The sequence below is a fragment of the Mirounga angustirostris genome, unplaced genomic scaffold (genome assembly GCF_029215605.1).
Source record: "Mirounga angustirostris isolate CCGP_5_RB_7025 unplaced genomic scaffold, mMirAng1.0.hap1 SCAF_4, whole genome shotgun sequence".
In the NCBI taxonomy this organism is placed as follows: Eukaryota; Metazoa; Chordata; class Mammalia; order Carnivora; family Phocidae; genus Mirounga; species Mirounga angustirostris.
This window is the reverse complement of record NW_026991712.1, coordinates 137,143,700-137,165,401: the sequence shown is the minus strand read 5'-3', so window position 1 is coordinate 137,165,401 and position 21,702 is coordinate 137,143,700. Positions and strand designations below refer to the sequence as shown.

The window sequence follows — 21,702 nt, the reverse complement described above, 5'->3', positions numbered from 1 at the left end:
CTGAGCCCTTGAAATACATCCTCATGTAGTAACCACACCCTGTGAGGTAGGTAGGTAGGTACCACTCACCACATTTTATGAAGGAAGAAAGGCTAAAAGAGGTCACAAAGTTTGCCCAAGTCTAAAATTCTTCTTATTTTTATTACCTAAATCAGTAAATATCTAATCAATTGGGGTTCATGCCTAATATTTTGAGCAAATTATAATCTCTGCCAGTATACTGTTGTTGCCCAGTGATTTATATTCAGAAGACCTGGGTTGCACTGCTGGTACTGACCAGCAGTATGACTTTATTTTTATTTATTTATTTTTTCAGATTTTATTTATTTATTTGACAGAAAGACACAGCGAGAGAGGGAACACAAGCAGGGGGAGTGGGAGAAGGAGAAGCAGGCTTCCCGCTGAGCAGGGAGCCCAATGCGGGGCTTGATCCCAGGACCCTGGGATCATGACCTGAGCCAAAGGCAGATGCTTAACAACTGAGCCACCCAGGTGCCCCCGGCAGTATGACTTTAGACAAGGCAACCTCTGAGAGTCAGTTTTCTCATCTGTAGAATGGGGATCACATTAATACCTGACTTGTATGGCTGTGGTACAGCTCAGAGCCAAACAGAATTCCAGGAACATAGTTGATGCTCAGTAATGGGTTAAATGAACATGTGTGTTAGATGAATGAAAATATCGAGGATTGCCCCCATGGAGTTGGGAGTTCTCTCATTAAGACAGAAAGAAATAAGAGCTCTGAACAAGGGTACCTTTGACTCACTCTGCAGCTCTTTTCATGTTCTCATGAGAACTGGGGTAAAATTAGGGATAATGCAGAATTTATAAGGTAATACTATAAGTATCTAATAGGCAGGTCAAAACATTTTATACTTAGTAGAAATTAAATGCAACCTCACAGAATAAAAAAATCCAAATATATAGTTTAAATGGTCTATTTTATTTTTTTAGAGAGAGAGCGTGCATGCATGTGCGCGTGCGCATGGGGGTAAGAGAGTGGGTTGGGGGAGAGGGCAGAGGGAGAGGGAAAGAGAGACTCTCAAGCAGACTCCATGCTGAGCGCAGAGCCCAATGCAGGGCTTGATCTCATGACCCTGAGATCATGACCTGAGCTGAAATCAAGAGTTGGTCGCTTAGCTGACTGAGCCACCCAGGTACCCCTAAATGGTCTATTTTTATTTAAAATGTACTTCAAAATGTGTGTTTTGATACCTTTACTGGAATACCTCTACTGGAATGGAATTTTTTAATTAAGAAATTGTTATATTAAACAACTCTTCTGTGTTTGGACCCTGTTCCCATCTCTTCCTGTCTATATTAAAAGAGAATGTGGTATCATATTCCAGAAGTTGTTCGGTGTGATAGCTCCTTATGGAGAGGAGTCGCTTGGGGAATTCATTTCCTTCATGCTCTGTTCCCTTAGGTCTCAGAATGCAGTTGGCCCATCAGGCAGGCCCCCAGTCTGCACAACCTTTTTGCTGTGTGTCGGAATATGTATAATTGGCTACTACAGAATCCCAAAAACGTCTGTGTTGTCCACTGCTTGGTGAGTAACCTTTATTGTTGTTGTTGCTGTCATTTGTGGTAGGTGGGTTTGGTTTGGCCAAATACACCTGGCTCTATACAGATTGGTGGACAGGTAACATTTAAGCTGAATAAGCATTTATTGAATCCCTACTTAGGAACTAGGTAATGTGAGGGATATAAAAACGAGGGAGGAATTTATTATTCTTGCCTTAAAGCTTTAGTACTTTTGAGAGAGGCAGATACATACACATAATACAGGACCTCTAGAATGTGCTAAGTATTATAAAAGAGGTAGGAACAAGGATTGTGGGTACCTAGGCAAAAATACCATTGATTTCTGTGTTTCTTGATAAACACATTGGAATACTTATCATTTCTTTTTGTGCTTGAATAAAAATGAAATAAGAAGACCCCTCTGCCCTTGTAAGTAGTCACATAGATTGATTGTATGTTACAGCAATTCCTTTGGGACTGATGACTCTTCTGATCCCTGACTTCTTAGAGTCCCTTTCCCCAACTCTTCCCTGGTAACTTCTTACCTATCGTTTAAAACTCAGCTCTGGCAAAATCTTTCTGACTCATGAGTATTTTCACAGTATGGACATTCCCACTGTATATCTAAATGTCCTCTGTGGCATCCTTGTAATCTGGTGATCTGCCTGTTTTCCTACTAGACTGTAAGCATGTTACAGGCAAGAACTGTGTCTTCTTTACCTTTGTACCCAGGTATGAAGGGTTGGAATCAGTGATTGCATACATGAACAAATGGACACACAAGTGGAATCTGAGCATAAATACTGGAACTATTCATTGCTTTTAGAAATGTCAGGGTGAAAAAAAAAAAAAAAGAAATGTCAGGGTGTATTTTTTTGCTCTAGGATTATCTGATGATTTTCTCCCTCCTTCTTGACAGCCAGTTGGCTAAAAGAGGGAAGAAAGCTAAAGATTTTCTTCTTTCCATCTCATGTTCTCAAACTCTTGGCAACAAAGGAAAAGCACTTAGTGTTCATAGGAGTTTAATGCAAAAGGCCAAAGGGTTTTCCTTTGGAAGCACAACAGACTGTGCAACAGAACAGATTACTTTCAGGGACTAAGCAGCCTTTAGGCACTGTGGTGATTTTCTCTTCACTCAAGAACTTTCTAAAAGTTCAGAGAGCCAAAGTCTGACAGCTTTGTAAGGGAAGATGGCTTAAGAGAGACCAGAGGCTTTCTGTTCTTATGATACAATCATGAAGAATCAAAAGCCAGCAAAGAAGAAAAAAGAAGCAGACAAAGGATTATGACACCATCAGCTGCTCTCTAGCTCACTGAAAAAGGATATGTATGAGTCGTACATCTGCACCAAGTCTTTGGGAAATGGAATTGAAGCTGGAAGTGGGAAGTGGGAGCTTTTATTTTTTATCATGTATATTTCTGTCTTAATAAAAATAATAAGCATATACTCATCTTTGCATAAAAAACTAGTTAAACTTTTAAGAAGACTTGCGTGGTAGATAAAAGGAGGGGGGCCTATATCCTAAGAGCCATGAATCAGGTAAGAGTTATCAGGAAGGCTAAGTCTAAAAGGAATGAAGATTAAGAAAAACGTCTTTAAAAAAAAACTGTCCTTGGGATAAGGACAATAACAAATGCTTGAGGCACATGGTATAATCTTAACTCCTTTATTCTGTTTTCTCTATCGGGAACAAATGTCACACCAGGAAGGGAGTAACAATGTTCATTAAGACATAGCTGATAGGTAGTGAGATAAGAAGAGAGCCTCACAGTACTTAAAAATAATCCACTCTCTAGACTTAAATTCTGTTACAGAATGCTGAGAGTGCTTGGAAAAGCAATCATGGACTCCTTATGTGATATGAAGAAACAGGAAATAGAGGCAGACAGGAGAGTTTTTCCAAAAGATGGAGGAGGTTGATCCTGGAAAGTTACAGGCTGGTGAACCTGATGGCAATTCAAGGCAAAATTCTAATATAAATCTTTGCACAGATGATTTTGAACTCTTAGGAGAAAGAAGTCCTCATTGCTTCATTATGAACACACGTATCAAAACAACAAGACCAACAGATTAGTAGGGACAGTTTATTGGATTCCTGCAATATATTTCCCAATTTCTTATAATCAAGATAGAGAAATTTGGGCTAGGTTGTTCTACATTTAGTTGGATTGTGGCTCAGTATCTGCTTCCAAAGGTAGGTGATTAATGGATCAGCATCCTCCCAGGAAAAGGTTGCGTTTGGTTGCTCTTTTAATTAAAAACGTTGATGATGATATGAAGATCAAGCTTACCAATTTTCTCAGAACTGGGAAGGTCATATAATGAATCTGGATTTTATAAAGCCATTGCAGGTTGGTTGTTTAACAGAAGCTAACAATGTGAAATTAGATACAGGATAAATGTAAAGTCCCAAATCTTGTTGTAAAAGATTAAATATATTTGTCTCTTAGCTTAACACATCATTTGAAAAAGAACTAGGGGTTTTAATGGATAGGAAGATCAATAAGAGCTTATGGTGTGACTTAGCCTGCATATAAACTAGTTGGGCTTGGGGTTATGTTAGTAAAAGCATAGTGTCCAGAATAAGGAAGATGATATTTCTTTTCCTCTCTAGTGTGGTTGGAGTGTATCTCATATCTTGTATTTCACATCTGGGTAGCACATTTAAGGTTGTTGTTTTAAAATGAGTTTGTTCAGGGATGCCTGGGTGGCTCAGTTGGTTAAGCGTCTGCCTTCGGCTCAGGTCATGATCCCAGGGTCCTGTGATCGAGTCCCACATCAGGCTCCTTGCTCAGCAAGGAGTCTGCTTCTCCCTCTGCCTGCCTCTGTCTCTCTCTCTCTCTCTCTCTGATAAATAAATAAAATCTTAAAAAAAATAAAATAAAATAAAATGAGTCTGTTCAGAGAGAGTTTGCCAAATGATGTCTCTGAAAATGGAATATCAAATGAGGAAGAATCAAAGGAACTGTATTAGTTGGGGTTCTTTAGAGAAACAGAACCAACTTATAATGTATTTATTATAGGAATTGGCTCACGCAGTTACAGAGGCGGAGAAGTCCCACAATTTGTTTGCTCTCTGCAAGCTAGAGAACCAGAAAAGCTGGCGATGTAATTCAGTGTGAGTCCAAGGCCTGAGAACCAGGGGCTCTGATGTCCCAGGGCAGAAGAAAGTAGACATTCCCAGCTCAAGAAGATAGAAAATTCACCCTTCCTTTACTTTTTGGTTCTATTCGGGTCCTCAACAGATTAGATGATGCCCACTCATGTTGACAAGGGTGTATCTTTCTTTACTCAGTCTACTGAATCAAATGCTGATCTCTTTTAGAAACACCCTCATAGACACATCTGGAAGTAATATTTTACCAGCTATCTGAGCATCCCTTAACCCAGTCAAGTTGACACAGAATTAGCCATCACAGATTGGGTGTGTTTTTAACCTGGAAAATAGAAGAGTTGGTGGAAAGGGAGGGTATTTCAGACATGTAAAAGGCTTTCCCAGGGAGAAAAAAGTAGGCTTACTCTTTCCTGACAGAAGGAAGAATGAGGATCACTGAGTGGAATAGACTTCAACTCAACTTATTCAGGATAAAGAACTTTGTAAGCTGGACTGGCCTTCTTCAAGTAGCAGCAAGCTCCATGTCACTTAAAGTATTCTAGAAGAACCTGGGTCACCATCTGTTGGGAATGTTACTGCATATATTTCTCCATTGAATGTGGTTGAATCATGTGAAGCTTCTTTATTTTCTATGGTTCTAGGAACATACCTTGGGTGAAATATATACATAGCATATTCCAAAAAGCAGTATTTACCTAATCTGTCAACTCTACCTCTGGCCTGCAACCAAGAGACCTCAACTACTAGTTCTGATCCTATAAGTCCAAAGTTACTTTGAAGATTAGATTATTTTTCAGTAAATATATGCAAATCAAATTTATGTTGCTTGGTTTCTTAGGTTAATAGAGAGTTAATTTTGCCCTAAGAATAAGTCTTCCTTGCTGCTTTGTGACTTGAAGAGCTGGGACAGAGTTCAGTTTTTAAGTGCATAGTTTTGAACTGAAAATCATTCTGTTAAGAGGAATTCTCCCTCTTTCTCCCCTCTTTTAACTGCAAGTATAGCCATTCTTGGTGGTGAGTGGCTGATTGGACCATGTTTGTGACAGGTTTATGTATCTTCCTTGGCAGGATGGACGGGCAGCATCGTCAATTCTGGTTGGTGCTATGTTCATTTTCTGTAATCTCTACTCCACTCCTGGCCCGGCTGTGCGATTGTTATATGCAAAGCGACCCGGAATCGGACTGTCACCATCCCACAGGAGGTAAAGTAAGCTAGATGCAGGGTAGGCCCAGATGTTTTTTAAAAAAGGAAAACCCTTTTTAGGTAATTGACTTATTATATTCCCATTAGTCACAGTTTCTTCTTTTCTCTTATTTAAATTGCCTCTCCTTTTTTGATAAATCCTAAATTTTTTCCAGAGCCAGCCTTTAGCTGATAAATTGAATCTGGTAGATCAAATAGGAATAGATGTGCAAATATCGAGCTTGTATAAGGCTCCCATAAGCTTTTTCACTTAATAAATACCCTTTTATCAGTTCTTTCGGGGAAATATAGTAATGTCACTAGATGAAAGCTTTCCTAAATGGCTACATCCTTTTTTGGTAGTTAATGTTTAAGAAATTATCACATTAAATTTACAAGAACAGACTTCATAGCAAAGATTGATTGCTTCTTTCTTCTGGTGTGCTAGGCACCGACAGAATGTCAATCTTCTGTTTCAGATACCTGGGCTATATGTGTGACCTCCTAGCAGACAAACCCTACCGCCCTCACTTCAAGCCTCTCACCATTAAGTCCATCACTGTCAGTCCAGTTCCTTTTTTTAACAAACAGAGAAATGGATGTCGTCCTTACTGTGATGTATTGATTGGAGAAACCAAAATATATACAACCTGTGCAGATTTTGAACGAATGAAGTAAGTTATGATACTTTTCTTTTTTTTTTTTTAAGATTTTATTTGAGAGAGAGAGAGCACACAAGAGAGCGAGTACAAGTGGTAGGGGGGGAAGGGCAGAGGGAGAGGGAGAAGCAGGCTCCCTGCTGAGCAGGGAGCCTGATGTGGGGCTCGATCCCAGGACCCTGAGATCGTGATCTGAGCCAAAGGCAGACTCTTAACTGACAGAGCCACCCAGGTACCCCAGTCATGATACTTTTTTTCACTTCTTCTTGTGAATTGCTCAACTCTTGTATAAGCTGGATCATATTCTTCCTGTGAGGACTGCATTACTGTGACATGGCTGATATTAAAAAACAAAGTTCTGTGTAGGTTGTAATTATAGAAAAGCACAAGTAAGTCAAGGGATGCTATAGCTCCTTCTCAAATGGAGACACAAGTAAGGGACTAACGTGAGCTATAATGAGGGTTAAGACAGTGATGGGGACTGAGGACCTGCACATTTAATAAAGAGATGACCTTGATGAGTTTTGGTGAGGATGAGGGAAGAATCAGGGATGAACGAAGTTTCTGGGTGAGCAATGAGGTAGATGGTGATGTAATTAAAGAAGTTATAGAATCCACAATAAAGAGCAGGTGCCAGTGGGAGGTGGTAGGAGGTGTGGAGAGCAGGGAGTGGATGGTAACATAAAATGAAGTTAGTTTGGGACGCCTGGGTGCCTCAGTCTGTTAAGCATCTGCCTTTGGCTCAGGTCATGATCTCAGGGTCCAGGAGTCAAGTCCCACATCAGGCTCCTTGCTCAGCAGGAGCTCCTTGCTCAGCCTGGCGCTGCCCCCTCCTCGTGCACTCCCCCCATCTCTCTCTGACAAATAAATAAATAAAATCTTTAAAAATAAAGATGAAGTTAATTTGGAATAGGTTGAATTTGGGGATTGGTATCCAAGACCCTCATAGAGCATGGCATTATGATCTTGGTTGGATATTTTTGTTCCCTCTGTCCCTGCTTTAACTATTCATTTAAAGTTAGGAAATGACAAATACATCAGAGCTAGGTGTCCTTGAGGTTTATGAGATCTGCAAAGTAAGGATGGGCAGTCAATTTATCTGGAAGTCCAGATGGGATGGAGAGAGAGAGGCCCTAGCATCAGACCAACAGTATCCCATGGTAAAACCAGTTTGCACCCACAGCCATACTCCTGACTCTGCTCAAGATAGGAAATGGTTCTTGGGTCCGGGCTTGGGCAACAGGTCCCTTGGCCAGAGCCACAGAGGACTCTACCTATGTGATTATACAAGATTGGACTCTTTCAGTGTATATTTTTGTTTCTGTTTAAAGAGAATACCGGGTCCAAGATGGAAAAATCTTCATTCCCTTGAGCATCACTGTACAAGGAGATGTGGTTGTTTCCATGTATCATTTGAGGTCAACCATTGGGAGCCGGCTACAGGCTAAGGTATGGTTTCATGAAGAATTATGGCATAAACTCTTCTGAGCCTTTACTAGGAGTATTTTATTGTATCTTATTCTTTAAAGTAAGCTCTATGCCCAGTGTGGAGCTTGAATTCATGACCCTATGCTCTGCCGGCTGAGCCAGCCAGGCATCCCTTAATATAAGGAGTATTTTGGAGTCTTTTCTCTGCATCACTTTGGGTTTGAGTGACTTGTAGTTTTTGAATTAGAAAGAGCCTTTAAAGATTACTTATACCGATTTCCCTATTTTATAGGGAATGAGACTCAGAGAGGTGGTGATTTGGCCCGTCCTTGGCATGATGTCTTTGCCAGAAGCTGACAGCCCTAGAGCTTCTAGCAAACCTTGCTCTTTAGAAGCTTGTGCCCTTTTTTATAGTGTCCCATTTGAATCAATGTGAGAGGCGATATTTCTATGATGGGTGTGGGGTTAAGTAATTATATTTTTTCAATTTTTTTTATTACCATGAAATTCACATATTAACATAAAATTCACTCTTTTAATGTGTACAGTACAATTATATTTAGTATTTTCAAAAGGTTATGCAGCACCACTAAATAATTCCAGAACATCTTTGTCATGCCCAGAAGAAACCCTATACTTATTAGCAGCCACTGCCCATTCCCCATTTCCATCTCCTGGGTAACCACTAATCTACTTTCTGTTTCTATAGACTTGCCTATTTGGGACGTTTCATATAAACGGAATCATACAATATGTGGTCCTTTGAGACTGGCTTCTTTCACTTGGCATGTTTCTGAAATTCATCCATGTTGTATCATGTATCAGTACTTCATTCCTTTATATGACCAAATAATATTCCATTGTGGCTCTAATACTTTTCATTAATCTCTTCATCACTTGATAGACATTTGGGTCTTGCCTCTTCCTGGATATTATGAATAATGTAATAAGTACTTGTATTTTAATTCATCAAATATTTGCTAAGTGCATGCTCCGTGCCAGTCATCGCCTTAGGGATTTAGGACAGACAAGAATAAGACTGTGTCCCTGCCCTTCGGGAGCTCAGCCTAGCAGGAGAAAGTCACCACATGTCTGAATATCCACTATCAGAGTAGAGGTGGGATGGGATGCCATAATGGGAGTGGTTTGTTTTAGCCAGTGGTGGCTACAGAAAGGCTACAGAGAGGATATGACCTTGTAAGGTGGCCCTTGAAGGAGGAATTCATCAGGTTGGAGCAGGGGCATTCTGGGTAGAGGAATGGAATGAGCCAAGGTATGGCAGTGTGCAAGAGCGTGAGACATTAATGGAGGAAGAAATGGTTTGCCCAAGCAGAGTTTATGGGGGAAGAGAGGCTGGAAATAACACTGGGCCATTACCAAATGGCAAGGTCACTTAGTATTCATAGTAAACAAAGGCTCAGATGTTGAAACATTTGAAGGTGCATGGCTCCCCAAAATATAATCTTTTGATCCGATTCCCTTTTCACGGGTTGATTTTAATGTGCTTCTCTCCTGTATTTTTAGGTGACCAACACCCAGATATTCCAGCTTCAGTTTCATACTGGATTCATACCACTGGAAACCACAGTTTTAAAGTTCACCAAGTGAGTGCTGCTTGCCGAACACCCCTTTCAATACAAGCAGCTGTGAAATGCTGGAAGCCAAGTGCCCAAAGCTCATTGGCTTCGTGTGGCAGCATCCCCTGGAATCCTGCGCTGCAGGACTGTTAGAGTGTAGCTTAGCAACGCAGAGAGCCTGGTTGCGTTTTACAATTTGCAATTGGGTATAATTTGTCTTGAATACAATAGGATCGAAGACTTCAAACAGAAAGGTCTAAAATTCCATGTGAGGGAACAAGACTAAACAAAGTGGAAACAAAGTATCAATACTGTGACCCTTTGCATCTGTATATCCCTTTGTGTTTTTCAACAGGGAGCACAGTTTAATCTGTGGTATGATATGAGCGATGACCCTTCAGACAGAATGCCAGGCCATAGCACTGAAGAAGGGTACCCCTCTGTACGAACCTTAGTTGCTTTAATATGGTGTGGTCTTGGGAACTCAGAAGGGTGGCTGAAGCCAGGGGGATAGGGTCAGGGTAGAGGTGGACATTCAAGAGCTCAGGGTGGCAGCTGGGGGCTGTTTCATTATGTTAACAACAGATTTGGCCTGACCCAGGCATACTGGCTGGATCTATCAGCCGTCCTTCTAGAATGCTTTCACAAGTGGTAGTATCCAAATTCTTTGAGTGGGCATTATTCTCCTCTTTTCTCTAGATGAGGAAAACAGGCTCAGAACAGTAAAGTGACTTAACTGGTTAATGACTGCTTTTTCCCGCGGAATGAGTCTGAGGGGTTAACCTGGGTCAACCTACAATGGTTTCTGTGCTGAACATCATTCTGATCCCATTGTTTTTCACTGATCTTCTTCTTTTAAATTCCTCTGTAGACCTGAGTTGGATGCATGTGATGTACCAGAAAAATATCCTCAGCTATTTCAGGTGACTCTGGATGTAGAACTACAGCCCCACGACAAAGTGATAGACTTAACCCCACCCTGGGAACATTACTGCACAAAAGATATCAATCCCAGCATCCTCTTCGCGTCTCACCAGGAGCATCAGGATACTCTGGTCTTAGGAGGTATGAGTCCCCTGGTGGTTTTGTTTTCAGGACAAAGCCTCTGTGTTATGTATCACTTTGACTTCTTTACTGTGTTTCATTGATGTTTCATGGCCTTCTGTCTTGCAGGACAGGCTCCAATAGACATCCCTCCGGACAACCCCAGGCATTTTGGGCAAGGTGGCTTCTTTTCCTCTCTCTGTTGGCAAGGTACTTCCAGGCATTTCTCTGAGTTATGTGGTTAGATACTTAAGTTACGTGGTTCTTCTGTAAACATGGTTTGTCCTCGAAGCAGCCTCAAAGACAGCAATACTTGAAGTCATCCTTGTTCCTCCTTATTTCACACCCTCCCTGCTCATTCCTTTTTTCAAATCAGGCGATTTGAAATCACTTCCCTACTTTCAACTCCATGGGTACTCTTAAGACTGTTGTAGAAAACCATTTTCAGCCAAATTCTACCTTTTCTCTCTATGCTGTGTTTTGGATCACATCTTTCCTGGATTTACAAATAAGCATGATATTTTCTAGTATTTCCCTTTATGCTGCTGACACACGAATGCCCTCGAGTACATGTTCTGAAAATACAAAGTCTGGCACTTCCCCCAGAGGGCTCTCACCACCAACAGGGTGGATCTAAGCTTCCTCCGGTACAAAAAAGGCACACACTTCGCCCATATGTCTCTGCTACGTGCTTTAACAGCCATGGCAGAAATTGGGCTCAGTCACAGTATCCTTTTCTGCCAAACCTGGAGATGTTTTTAGAATCTTTCCAACATAACACTTCAGACTGCTGCCATCGGTAGACTGGCATTGGCATTCTGTCCATACACATTTGCCTCCTTGCTGTAGCGTTTGCTGAGGTTAACTGCAAGATTCAATGCAGAATTGAATCACAAGAACTTTCTCTAAGAAAGGGGTAGGAAAATAGCTTTGGAAATGCTCTGGATAAAATTCTCTTGATTGACCTTTCTTCACTATGTGAACATAAGATGGTATTCCCATTGCCTATGGAGTTTTCCATGTTTTGTGACAAAAAAAGTTCACAGAATTCCTTTGAATTAAAAGCCTTACTTTTAGAATTTCCTACTGAGGAGTGGAACCAATAACATTAAAAAAAAAATTGAAAAGCCCAGCGAAATCTAGACAGCAGGTAGACTTCCCAGTTCCCACAGTAACAAGTCCCCTACCATCTTACCTTCCTCACATAAGGGCTTTTAATAAAACTTCACTTTTCCCTCTCCATTGACATTGTAGTAAGTAATTTAGAAATCATTCCTGTTAGGCTCTGAAATAGGTTTTAGCACAAATGTACATTTCTTATCTGAACCTCACAGAACCAGAAGCATTTAGGAATTGCAAAAGTTTTCGACTTTTAGAAAGGTGATATGGTACATAAATTGTATATTACTTAGCATCCCCAGCGGCATCTCAGACAACTTGTAATGGAACATATTCGTGTTTCTGCAGTGAAACATAAAAAGAATCACACTGGGTGAGGTAAATGAAGATTATAAATACTTTCACATCAGTTCTGGTCAGATTTTTCCACCAGCTGAATTTGTTCCAAACTTAGGGAAACGTTTCCCATTTCATAGCTTTTTGCATTTCAGAATTGGGGAGTAGGGATATGGATCTGTACTTGATTTAGAATGTGGGTCTAGCTGACATTAAATAACGAAGTTCCCTTGGAGGATCTGTCTCAAGGAGGGCCTGGAAAGTCGCTCATCAGCCTCTCCATCCCTTCTCCAGAACGGGCCTCTTCCTTGCTGCCCATCTGATGCTGAAAGGGTCTAAGGACCATTCTGAGCGGAGCCTCTCCATCTATTCACTTGTTAGGTGTGTGTGGCTTGCTTCCACTCCAGACTGTGGGAGGAAGGTCTTGCTTTTGGCCGCAGGCCTGGAAAAGAAAAGACAGTGAGAGGAATCAGCAAAGGATTAGGAAATAACAGGTTTTTTTCCCAAAGCACCTAGCAATAGCACCTGGAAGATAATAATCATAATCATACTCGTAAACACTTAAGTACTACATAATATTGGTCTGAACACTTTCTCTTTATCATCTTATGTAATCCTTACAGTAGCCAGCGGAGTTAGGTACTCTTTGTTACCCCCCATTTTGCTGAGGAGGAGACCAAGGCACAGAGGAGAAGTAAAGTAACTTTCTCAATGTCGCAGAACCAGTAAGTAGTAGAGGTGGGATTCAGACCCAGCCTGTCCAGCTCCGAAGTTCCTGCTCGTCCCCATTATGCTATCCTGCCCCTCAGATGCTCAACAAAGGGTGATTGAATGACATGAGAAATACATCAGGTTTTCCACTGGTAAGGGTCTGAAAGCATTATTTGCTCAGGGCTGCTCCTTTGTCTTTCTGGAGTAATGGACTGACTTCACTCACAAAAATCAGTAATGCTGTGGCCAGTAACTAACTTATTATGGGCACCTCTGCCTTCCTTAGATCAGAAATCAGAAAAATCATTCTGTGAGGAGGACCATGCTGCCCTAGTGAATCCAGAAAGTGAGCAGTCGGACGATGAACTTCTGACCCTTTCCAGTCCACACGGCAACACCAGTGGTGACAAACATCATGGAGCTAAAAAGCCCAGCAAAAAGCAGCAGGGGTCCACTGCTCCTCCACCCCCCGAGGATGTGGACCTTCTGGGTCTAGAAGGGTCTGCAGAGAGTAAGAACTTCTCTCCGCCAGTGGCACCTCCCACCAATTCTGAACTGCTGAGTGACCTGTTTGGGGGTGGAGGTGCAGCTGGGCCTGCCCACGCTGGCCAGTCAGGGGTAGAAGACATGTTTCATCCGAGTGGACCTGCGTCCGCCCAGTCAACACCACGCCGATCTGCCACCTCCACGTCTGCATCTCCAACCCTAAGAGTGGGAGAAGGTAATGTTTTCCATGTTGCACTGTACCTCTCAGTTTTGAATTGTAACCTTGGGGCCAAGCAGGCAAAATTGAACTTTCCTCATAAGCGAGACTTTTCTGGTCTCCCTGAAAGGCTCTCAGAGGTCTCTATCTTCGGTTAAATGGAGAACACAAGAGGAAATGGAAATGTTGTCCATTTTGGTAGGACAGTGTAAGAGTGAATGCTTGAGCTCTTCATTCTTTCTTTGTTTTTGCTTTTTTTTTTTTTTTTTCCCAAAGGCTTCAGTCCGTGAGCTGCTTTAGTGACTTCTGCTTGGAGATGCAGATTGATGAATTATTACTAATAATAACAGCTAATAGTCTTGGGGTACTTACATTTGCCTAACATGAAATTTAACACTAAACATGGATTCAATTATTATAAAAACCTGGTAATTAGGTGCTATTATTGTCCCTATTTTTAGAGTTAAGGAAATGGAGGCTTAGGGTCAAATTAGTAGTGTATATTTATACAGCTTGTTATTGGTGGAGCCAGGGTCCAAAACTGAGCCATTCGACTTGAGAGCTCTCTCTTAGTTTTCCTGTAATATCTTCCTGGAATTGTGATTTTCTGAATGCACTTTGGTTATGCAGAGAAGTACTTGGTTGGCTCAGGAGGCATTTAAGGGGCTTAGGCCAGCACCACCACTGACTGTAACCAAGCAGTTGTTGCCCATGTGGTCCGGCTTCCCTTTGCTCACTGCTACAGACCCGACCTGTGACCGGTCATCCACAATGCTTTGAAATTTGCAAGATGCTGTAGCTGGGTCAGCGTTTTAGCTGCCCCTTCTTACCATCCCCATCAACCAAGATGACATCACGTTAGGAAGAGTAAAGAGAAATGTCTCAACTCTCCACTCCCATGGTAACCTGTGGAAACTTGCTTTCCCAAGCTAATCCTTCAGTTCTTGGAGGGCTCTGGGGGTGGTCTTGATTTAGAGTCGTTCAACTGGAGGCATTTGGTGTAAAAGTGAGTCTTAAAATCATAGAATGAGGGTGTCGAGGCTCAAGCTCCTACATTAGTTATTGATGGAGCCACAGTGGTACCCAGGTACCCTGAGTCCCAGGCCGTTTCCTATCTGTTCGGCTTCCTTTTATCTACTTCTTACTCACCAAAGTGAATAAAAGATCTCTCAGGAAAAAAATCTGCAGGATCCAAAATGCCATAGTACTCAGTCAGGTTTCAAGGCCACGCACCTTGCGTGACTTTCAGTGATTTAATTCATCACGGTCTCATGCAGATAGTTACGTTCTAGGGTCAGAGCTACAAGGGATCTTTGAGACATGAATTAAATCTGTGCCCCAGGTTATAGATAATGAAATTGAGGCTAAATATATTGATTGACTTGGCTTTCTGAAACTTCCATTTCATTGTCTATGGAATGAAGGTAATACTACTATCTGGCAGGGAGAGACTGAGAAGCAGCTGACGTACTTTTTATGAAAGGCAATGTAAGCCCTGAGAAATGATACAATATTAGTTTTACTGTATTGTTGCGGGAAGCCTCAGCTGCTTGCTTTGTTCTAGTCTTCTTAGTACATTCACAAACTTTCCCTCACTTATCTGCATCTGGTTTCTAGCAAGTTATTTGAGAAAGCATTTGAGTGACATAGCAACACTCATTTTCTCCTCTTTCTAACTTTCAAGTGAGCCAGAGATCACGAAAAACACAAAACAAAACTAAGTAAAACCTGGTCAGTGGGGTTTTCTACTGCTCACCTTGATAGCAGAGCTCCCCTACCTGGTATTTGTCCACTAATATATACAGTATGAGCCCAGGCTGTTCATGGAGCATTTCCTTTGGTCCCAGCATGGTTTTGCGCGTCATTTCTAGAGGGCCCACGAGGCCCTCATTGATGGTGTTTACGTATCATCCAGCAGATAAGTCTACAGTCCTCCTTGGTCCATAAAGATGGGATTGTTCCTGTGCAGTCAGGAATCCTCAGGTTCCATGGTTGGCCCTGGGGGAAGTTTTAAGGGTAGGGATGGCCGTGTGGAGCAGCCCAGGAGGCAGGCTTCATCCCAGTGTTCCAAAGACCTGGCCATAGTGACGACTCTTCAATATTAATTTAATGAATGAACTCACAGGACAAAGAAACACATTTTCCCTTCTGTTGTCCAGGTGCCGCCTTTGACCCATTTGGAGCATCTTCTAAACCATCAGGTCAGGATTTGTTGGGTTCTTTTCTGACCACGTCCAGTGCTTCCAGTGACCCCTTTCTTCAGCCTACAAGAAGTCCTTCACCTACAGTGCATGGTAAGAACGTATTTTAATTAATTAATTAATTTATTTATAAAAGATTTTATTTATTTATTTATGTATTTTAGGAGGGAGTGTGTGTGTGTGAGCGGGGGGTGGGGCAGGGAGGAGGGAAAGGGAGAGAGTCATCGAAATGGCCTACATGGCCTGTGTGCTCTCGCCCCCCCCAGTGCTGTGACCTCATGTCCTCCCCCTCCTGCTCTCTCCATTCTAGCCATACTGGCCTCTTGCTGTTGTGCTGGCTGTCCCCTCTCCCCCAGGCATTGGTTTGACTAACTCCTTCACCTCCTTTGATCTCTGCTCACCTGGTACCTTCTCAGTGGGGTCTACTCTCAACTGCTCCATTTCATATCACAACTCATCTCCGTGCCCCTACTCTAGATTTTTGTTTCCATCGTATTTATCAACTTCCAATATACTCAATAATTTATTCATGTGTTATGTTTCTTTTTCTTTGTCCATCTCTCCTCATGAGAATATGAGCTCACAAAAGCAGGGAGTTTTGTTTGTTTTGTTCATTAATGCTTTCCTAGTGCCTAGAAGAATTATGGGCACATGGTAGGTATTATGTGTCTGTCTTTCCATACGATATGTAAATATAAAATGAATTAACTCATTTTTCCTAAGTCTCTTTGGTGCATAGTGATAGTTTTAATAAGGTTATATATTTTCCCCAACTTTAATACTTTGAACTTACAGTTTTCATAAGAGTACTATCTTTTGTGTCCCATGGGTATGTATGTTCATAGTCAGCATGGCAATTCTGTACTCAGTTCTCTGGTGCTTGTGAATTGGTTAGAAGATGCTTATCATCCACTCTCAGCCAGTTAGCACCCCTTTGTTTTGTTGCTATTTTGACCTGTGTTATGCCAGTGACTGAAAAGAATTTTCCACTATCCTTGCTGGAAAAACAGTTATTCCACTGTTAGTGGGTCAGTTGCATCACCATCATACAGGATAATATATAGGTCAGACTGACATGTCAGATTGGGAGTTCAGATTGCCCATCTCTGACTTCTACAAGGCATCACCAATCTCTTCTGAAAATCAAGAAATAGTGCCTTTGAGTTCTATAGATATTTATTGAACATCTACTCTGAAGACAACAATCACTTGGGGCATAGTGTTGGAAGAAAAAGTAAATAACCATAATAAAAGGCAAAATAAATAAAGATTTAAAATACTAGATGATTACCTTTTCATCTGTATATTCCTATATCTTCAACAGATTTTACATTTCTTGAGGCTAGATAATGTCTTTTAGTTCTCTGTTCTGTAGTACGGTGCCTTACAGATGGTGGGTGGTCATAAGGATTTGTGGGCTTGATTAGTAATAAAGTTGAGGTTCTTACACCTATTTCTGCATCCTAGTTGGATATAAGACTAAGATCAGAGCTTAAAGGAAATCAAACAGCAAATGTTCGCAAAATTGTCTAATTTCCACCACAGTTTTCATGGGTTACTGTGGTAGAAGAGAAATAGAAAGGAAAGAACTATTATGACTGATAAGGGCATGTTCTTTTTAACTTAATGATGAGAAAGTACAAGATGTCTTGGTTGGTACTAAGCAAACAAAACAGGCAAATGCAAACCTTGGTAATGCTAATTTTGGTGCTTTGATGTTTCTTTTGGTGGTGGTGGGGATGTGTGTGTGTGCGCATGTGTGTGTTTATTGCTATTTGCCATGTAAGTTTGATGTTTGCATTTTACTCACTGATTTTATGGACAGAACCTACAGGTGCCTTAAAAAGAAATTCTTTCTTATGGTCTCGTTTCTTATTTAGATTTTATAGATTCAGAAAAAGCTTACTCTACCAATGTATATTCCTCTAATATACCTGATTCTCTGTAGCTGAACATTTCTTTTAAATTCTACATTTGGAATTTTGAGAGGGGTCAGAATGGTCTCTCTTGAAACTGCAGTAAGTTAGTTTTGAGTGATAATGAACTGTGACATCGGCATGGTAGATGATGTATATAGTTAGTGCTCAGTACATGCTCTAATTGACTCATCATTCTCCATTCAGTCACAGCAGAGGAGAAAACAAAATTTCAGTTCTAAACCAATCATGGTTCTCATACACTTATTAATACCGACTTAAGGCAAATGGAGGTTAAGTTTCTTTTTACCTTTTCTTATTGGCCACTGACTTTGTGTTAAAGGTAGAGGTAGGACACACAGAGATGAATAAGATAGTTCTTGCCTTCAAGGAACTAACAATTTAATGGAGACAGACATATGCGCAGTTATAACTCAAAGTGTGGATGGAAGTAAAATATAAGTAAGCCAAATAAGGAAGAGAAACAAAGAGTATATGTGTTCTACCAACTATCATGTAAGTAACCATAGATGAAGGCACAAAAATATCAGTGTTGCAGAATATTGGGAGAGCTCAGAGGCAGAGATGAATCACTTGGGACGTTGGCAGGTCATGCAGGCTTCATGGAAGGGACAGCGTTTTTCTGTGTGAACTCAGGAAAGTAGGTTCTCAGCTATTTTGTTGTGATTCTTTTTCATCTTCCTATTTGCAGCTTCTAGTACACCTGCTGTGAACATTCAGCCAGATGTTTCAGGAGGTTGGGATTGGCATACCAAACCAGGTAAAAGTCAACAGGTTATTTTTGTGCACATTTAGCCAATTGCTAAAGCATAATCCTTCACCTGAGCTGTCATGAGTACTTGCAGAGTATTATAGCCCACCTATGTAATTTCCTAAACACTCACCTTCTGGTGGAGCTTTTCACCTTTGATGACAAGATAGTAGTGTGTTTTATACATTATTTAACTATTCTCAGTTTCATTTGCTGAATGTCTGTCTTGACAATAGAATTAGATGAATCTGGGTATATAGCTAACTCAACCACTTAGAAGCACTTGGATTTTTTATAAGCCTGAACCTCCATTTTATAATCTGTAAAATAGGGTTCATAATTCTTGTCCCACACAGTTGTACAAGTTCAAGTGAAATAGCTTATATGAAATTTTCTGGCATAGAGTAGGTACTGAATAATCTAAATAGTCTTCTTTCTTAACAAAGGATTTGTTTTAGTGTCGAATTTGTCTGTAATAAATAAATTCTCTTTCTCATGACTAATATGGTATTTCTTGAGAGCCATCTTGTATGATTGCATTTCCAGTGCTGTGCAAGTTAACACACACACTCATACACACACACACACTATATGCTTATCTCACAGCAACTTTTTGAAGCAGTTGCTATTTCCTTCTTTAACCAGTGAGAAAATTTTGAAGCTCAGAGAAGTTCAGCAATATGCCAAATTACTCAGCTAGGAAGTAGCAGAGCCAGAATTCAGATCCAAGCCTGACTCCAAACCCCATAGGAAAGAATGAAGTCAGGTGATATGAGAGGTAAACACTGGACATAATAGTTTCCAGGGATGGCCAGGAAATGACATATGCCTTCTCTGTTCCCTGTCCCTGCTCCAGGCCACTCTTCACTTAAGTCAGAGAAATAAGGTCTAACAACTTCTAACATATTTGCAAACCCTGTCCTAATTTGCCTTCAGAGCAAGATGAGCAGTAGTTCTGGATTTCTGAATTTCACAATTCAGCCTTGGACAACTAACTCATTTTCAATGATTTTATTTCCTTTTCAGGAAGTTTTGGAGTGGGAAGCAAGTCAGCTGCCACCAGCCCAACGGGATCCTCACATGGCACACCCACCCATCAAAACAAACCACAGACTCTGGATCCTTTTGCTGACCTTGGGACACTAGGTGTGAACTCAGCAGGTTAAGATAGAAGTAGCATTTACTTTGGCTACGAAGCCTTACATCTAAATCTCTGGTGTTGTTACCCGGGACCTAAAATAGTATGTGTTCTTAAGCAATACTCTAAAACCTGAGATGGGCTTTTGAAAAAAGAAAACAAGCTTCAAATACTGGGTTGGAATTAACCCCTAGTAAACCATTTCTCCAATGTCTAATTTTGGATTAGTAATATGAGTACAGTCAGAACCTTCAGGAGCACGTGATAACAGAGTCTGGCTGCAGCAAAGGTAATGAACATGTAGGGCAATGCTGAAAAATGAGGCTGGTTAGATAGATTTGTGCCGTACGGAGCCCGCCATGCACAGGCCTTCCTGTGATGGTGCCCCTGAGAGCCTCACATCGGCATCCTGTGTCTTCTCTCTGCTGACTACAGTGCTCTCTGGTCAGTTTGCAAAATTCCATACAGAAAATTGACTGTATAGTATTTTCAAAGTGTTTTTCATCATATGTTAATCATTGTTGAAAGATAAGTGTTCCATGGGGAAGTAATTTTGGAAGCACTAAGTTTAGTGGACTTTGATTATTGTGAAAACTTCTTAGCATAACGGTTCATGGTGATGTTCCCCAAAAGGATAGGTTGCAGGGTTCTCAAACCATCTCACCAAGGAAACTTTTTTTCAGGGAACAGTTCATTCGACTAGTATGTCATGAAACCTTTTCTTTCTCCTTTTTCCTTCTTCCTCTGGGCAGTGCGGGGTTAAATAAGGATAGGGTATCCCTGACACAGAGCTTTGAATTGGCCATGCTGATAGTTTAGGTTCTCAAGAGAGCCCTTCTGAAGCTTGAGAGCTAAATTGTCTGCAGGGAATGAGAGCATGACTCCATTTTTGCCAGTAATTGTATCAGAATCTTTACCTTCCATCATACACCCGTTAGAATTTTTTTTTCTTTTAAGAACTCTCAAAGTCATTTTCCTTCTTTCCTTTTCCTTCTTAATATACATTTCAGATTTTAAAATAATAACATCAGGTGAAATTCTACTTCAAATAAAATCTTATTCACTGTTAATTTTTTATCCATTCCACAACTATTTACTAAGTGCCCTCTGTGTGCTAACATTGTCTTAATTACCACTAAACAAACAAAACCAAAACAAAATTCCTGCCTTCCTAAAGCCTATATTCTAGAAGGGGAAAGAAACAATAAATGAATAAATATATAATATGGTGTCAAATAATAAAAAAATAACAATGTTATTTTAAGAGTTTTACATGTATCATTTCATTTAATCTCCTCAGTAGGTGTTTTGAGGTATTGGGACTGATATCCTCATTTTGCAGATGAGGAAACTGGGGCACAAACGATTAAGTAACACACCCGAGTCCCATGGTTTCAACACCCTGAAGCTCTGGAGCCCACACTCATAAGCCCCATCTTAAGCGCTATGAAAAGAAAAAAAAGCAGAGAGCATGTGAGTGATGGATGGCCTGGGGTGTTATTTTAGGTATCAAGTGGTTAGGAAAGGCCTCTCTGAAGAGGTGATCTTTATAGAAAGTTCTTTTTAAAAACCAGCATCACATTCTGCATTTAGTTATCATGTCCTTTTAGAAACCTTTAATCTGGAATCATTCCTTTGTGGGTTTTTTTTGGTTTTTTTTGTTTTTTTTTTGCTTTTCATGACATTGATCCTTGAAGGATATAGGCCAGTTGAGAAAGTCTCAATTTGGGTTTGATGTTAACTTTGATCACTTGCTTTAGAGGGTGTCTGCCAGGTTTCTTCATTACAAAATTACCATTTTTTCCCTTTGTAATTGATGAGTAATCTGGAGACAATTTGAGACTACCCTCTGTGAGAATATCCTCTTCTCCGTCTGATTTAGCTACTGGCTTTAGCAGTCATTAATGATTCTTGCCTGAAGCAGTTATTACTATGGTTGCAAAATTGTGATTTTCTGATTCTGCCCTTCTTTTTGTGTATATTAATTGGCATTCAACTCTAAAAAGAATCTCTTTTTTTTTTCTCTCTCTGTCTCTCATCAGAATGGACTAATAGATTCCTTTTTTTTTTAATTCTTATGTTAATCCCCATACATTACATCATTAGTTTTAGATGAAGTGTTCCATGATTCATTGTTTGTGCATAACACCCAGTGCTCCATGCAGAATGTGCCCTCCTCAATACCCACCACCAGGCTAACCCATCCTCCCACCCCCCTCCCCTCTAGAACCCTGTTTGAAATAGATTCCTTTTTGATTCATTTGAATCATTTTGA

At 40.7% G+C, this 21,702-nt stretch overlaps 1 protein-coding gene across 4 annotated transcripts in view; it reads left to right on the top strand.

Annotated features, from left to right (window-relative positions):
* The window catches only part of DNAJC6 (DnaJ heat shock protein family (Hsp40) member C6), a 145,825-nt gene that overhangs the window by 105,181 nt on the left and 18,942 nt on the right, over positions 1-21,702 (top strand). For 2 of the 4 annotated variants that reach the window (XM_045897484.3, XM_045897485.2), the window contains 11 exons: positions 1,427-1,549; positions 5,709-5,842; positions 6,303-6,497; positions 7,814-7,931; positions 9,435-9,514; positions 10,359-10,552; positions 10,661-10,741; positions 12,984-13,418; positions 15,560-15,694; positions 18,230-18,298; positions 19,316-19,435. In XM_045897484.3, the coding sequence (XP_045753440.1) occupies positions 1,427-1,549; positions 5,709-5,842; positions 6,303-6,497; positions 7,814-7,931; positions 9,435-9,514; positions 10,359-10,552; positions 10,661-10,741; positions 12,984-13,418; positions 15,560-15,694; positions 18,230-18,298; positions 19,316-19,435 (1,684 nt within the window). Of the gene's footprint in view, positions 1-1,426; positions 1,550-5,708; positions 5,843-6,302; positions 6,498-7,813; positions 7,932-9,434; positions 9,515-10,358; positions 10,553-10,660; positions 10,742-12,983; positions 13,419-15,559; positions 15,695-18,229; positions 18,299-19,315; positions 19,451-21,702 lie in introns of all 4 variants that reach the window. The other 2 variants (XM_064589015.1, XM_064589016.1) reach the window with 1 other exon arrangement.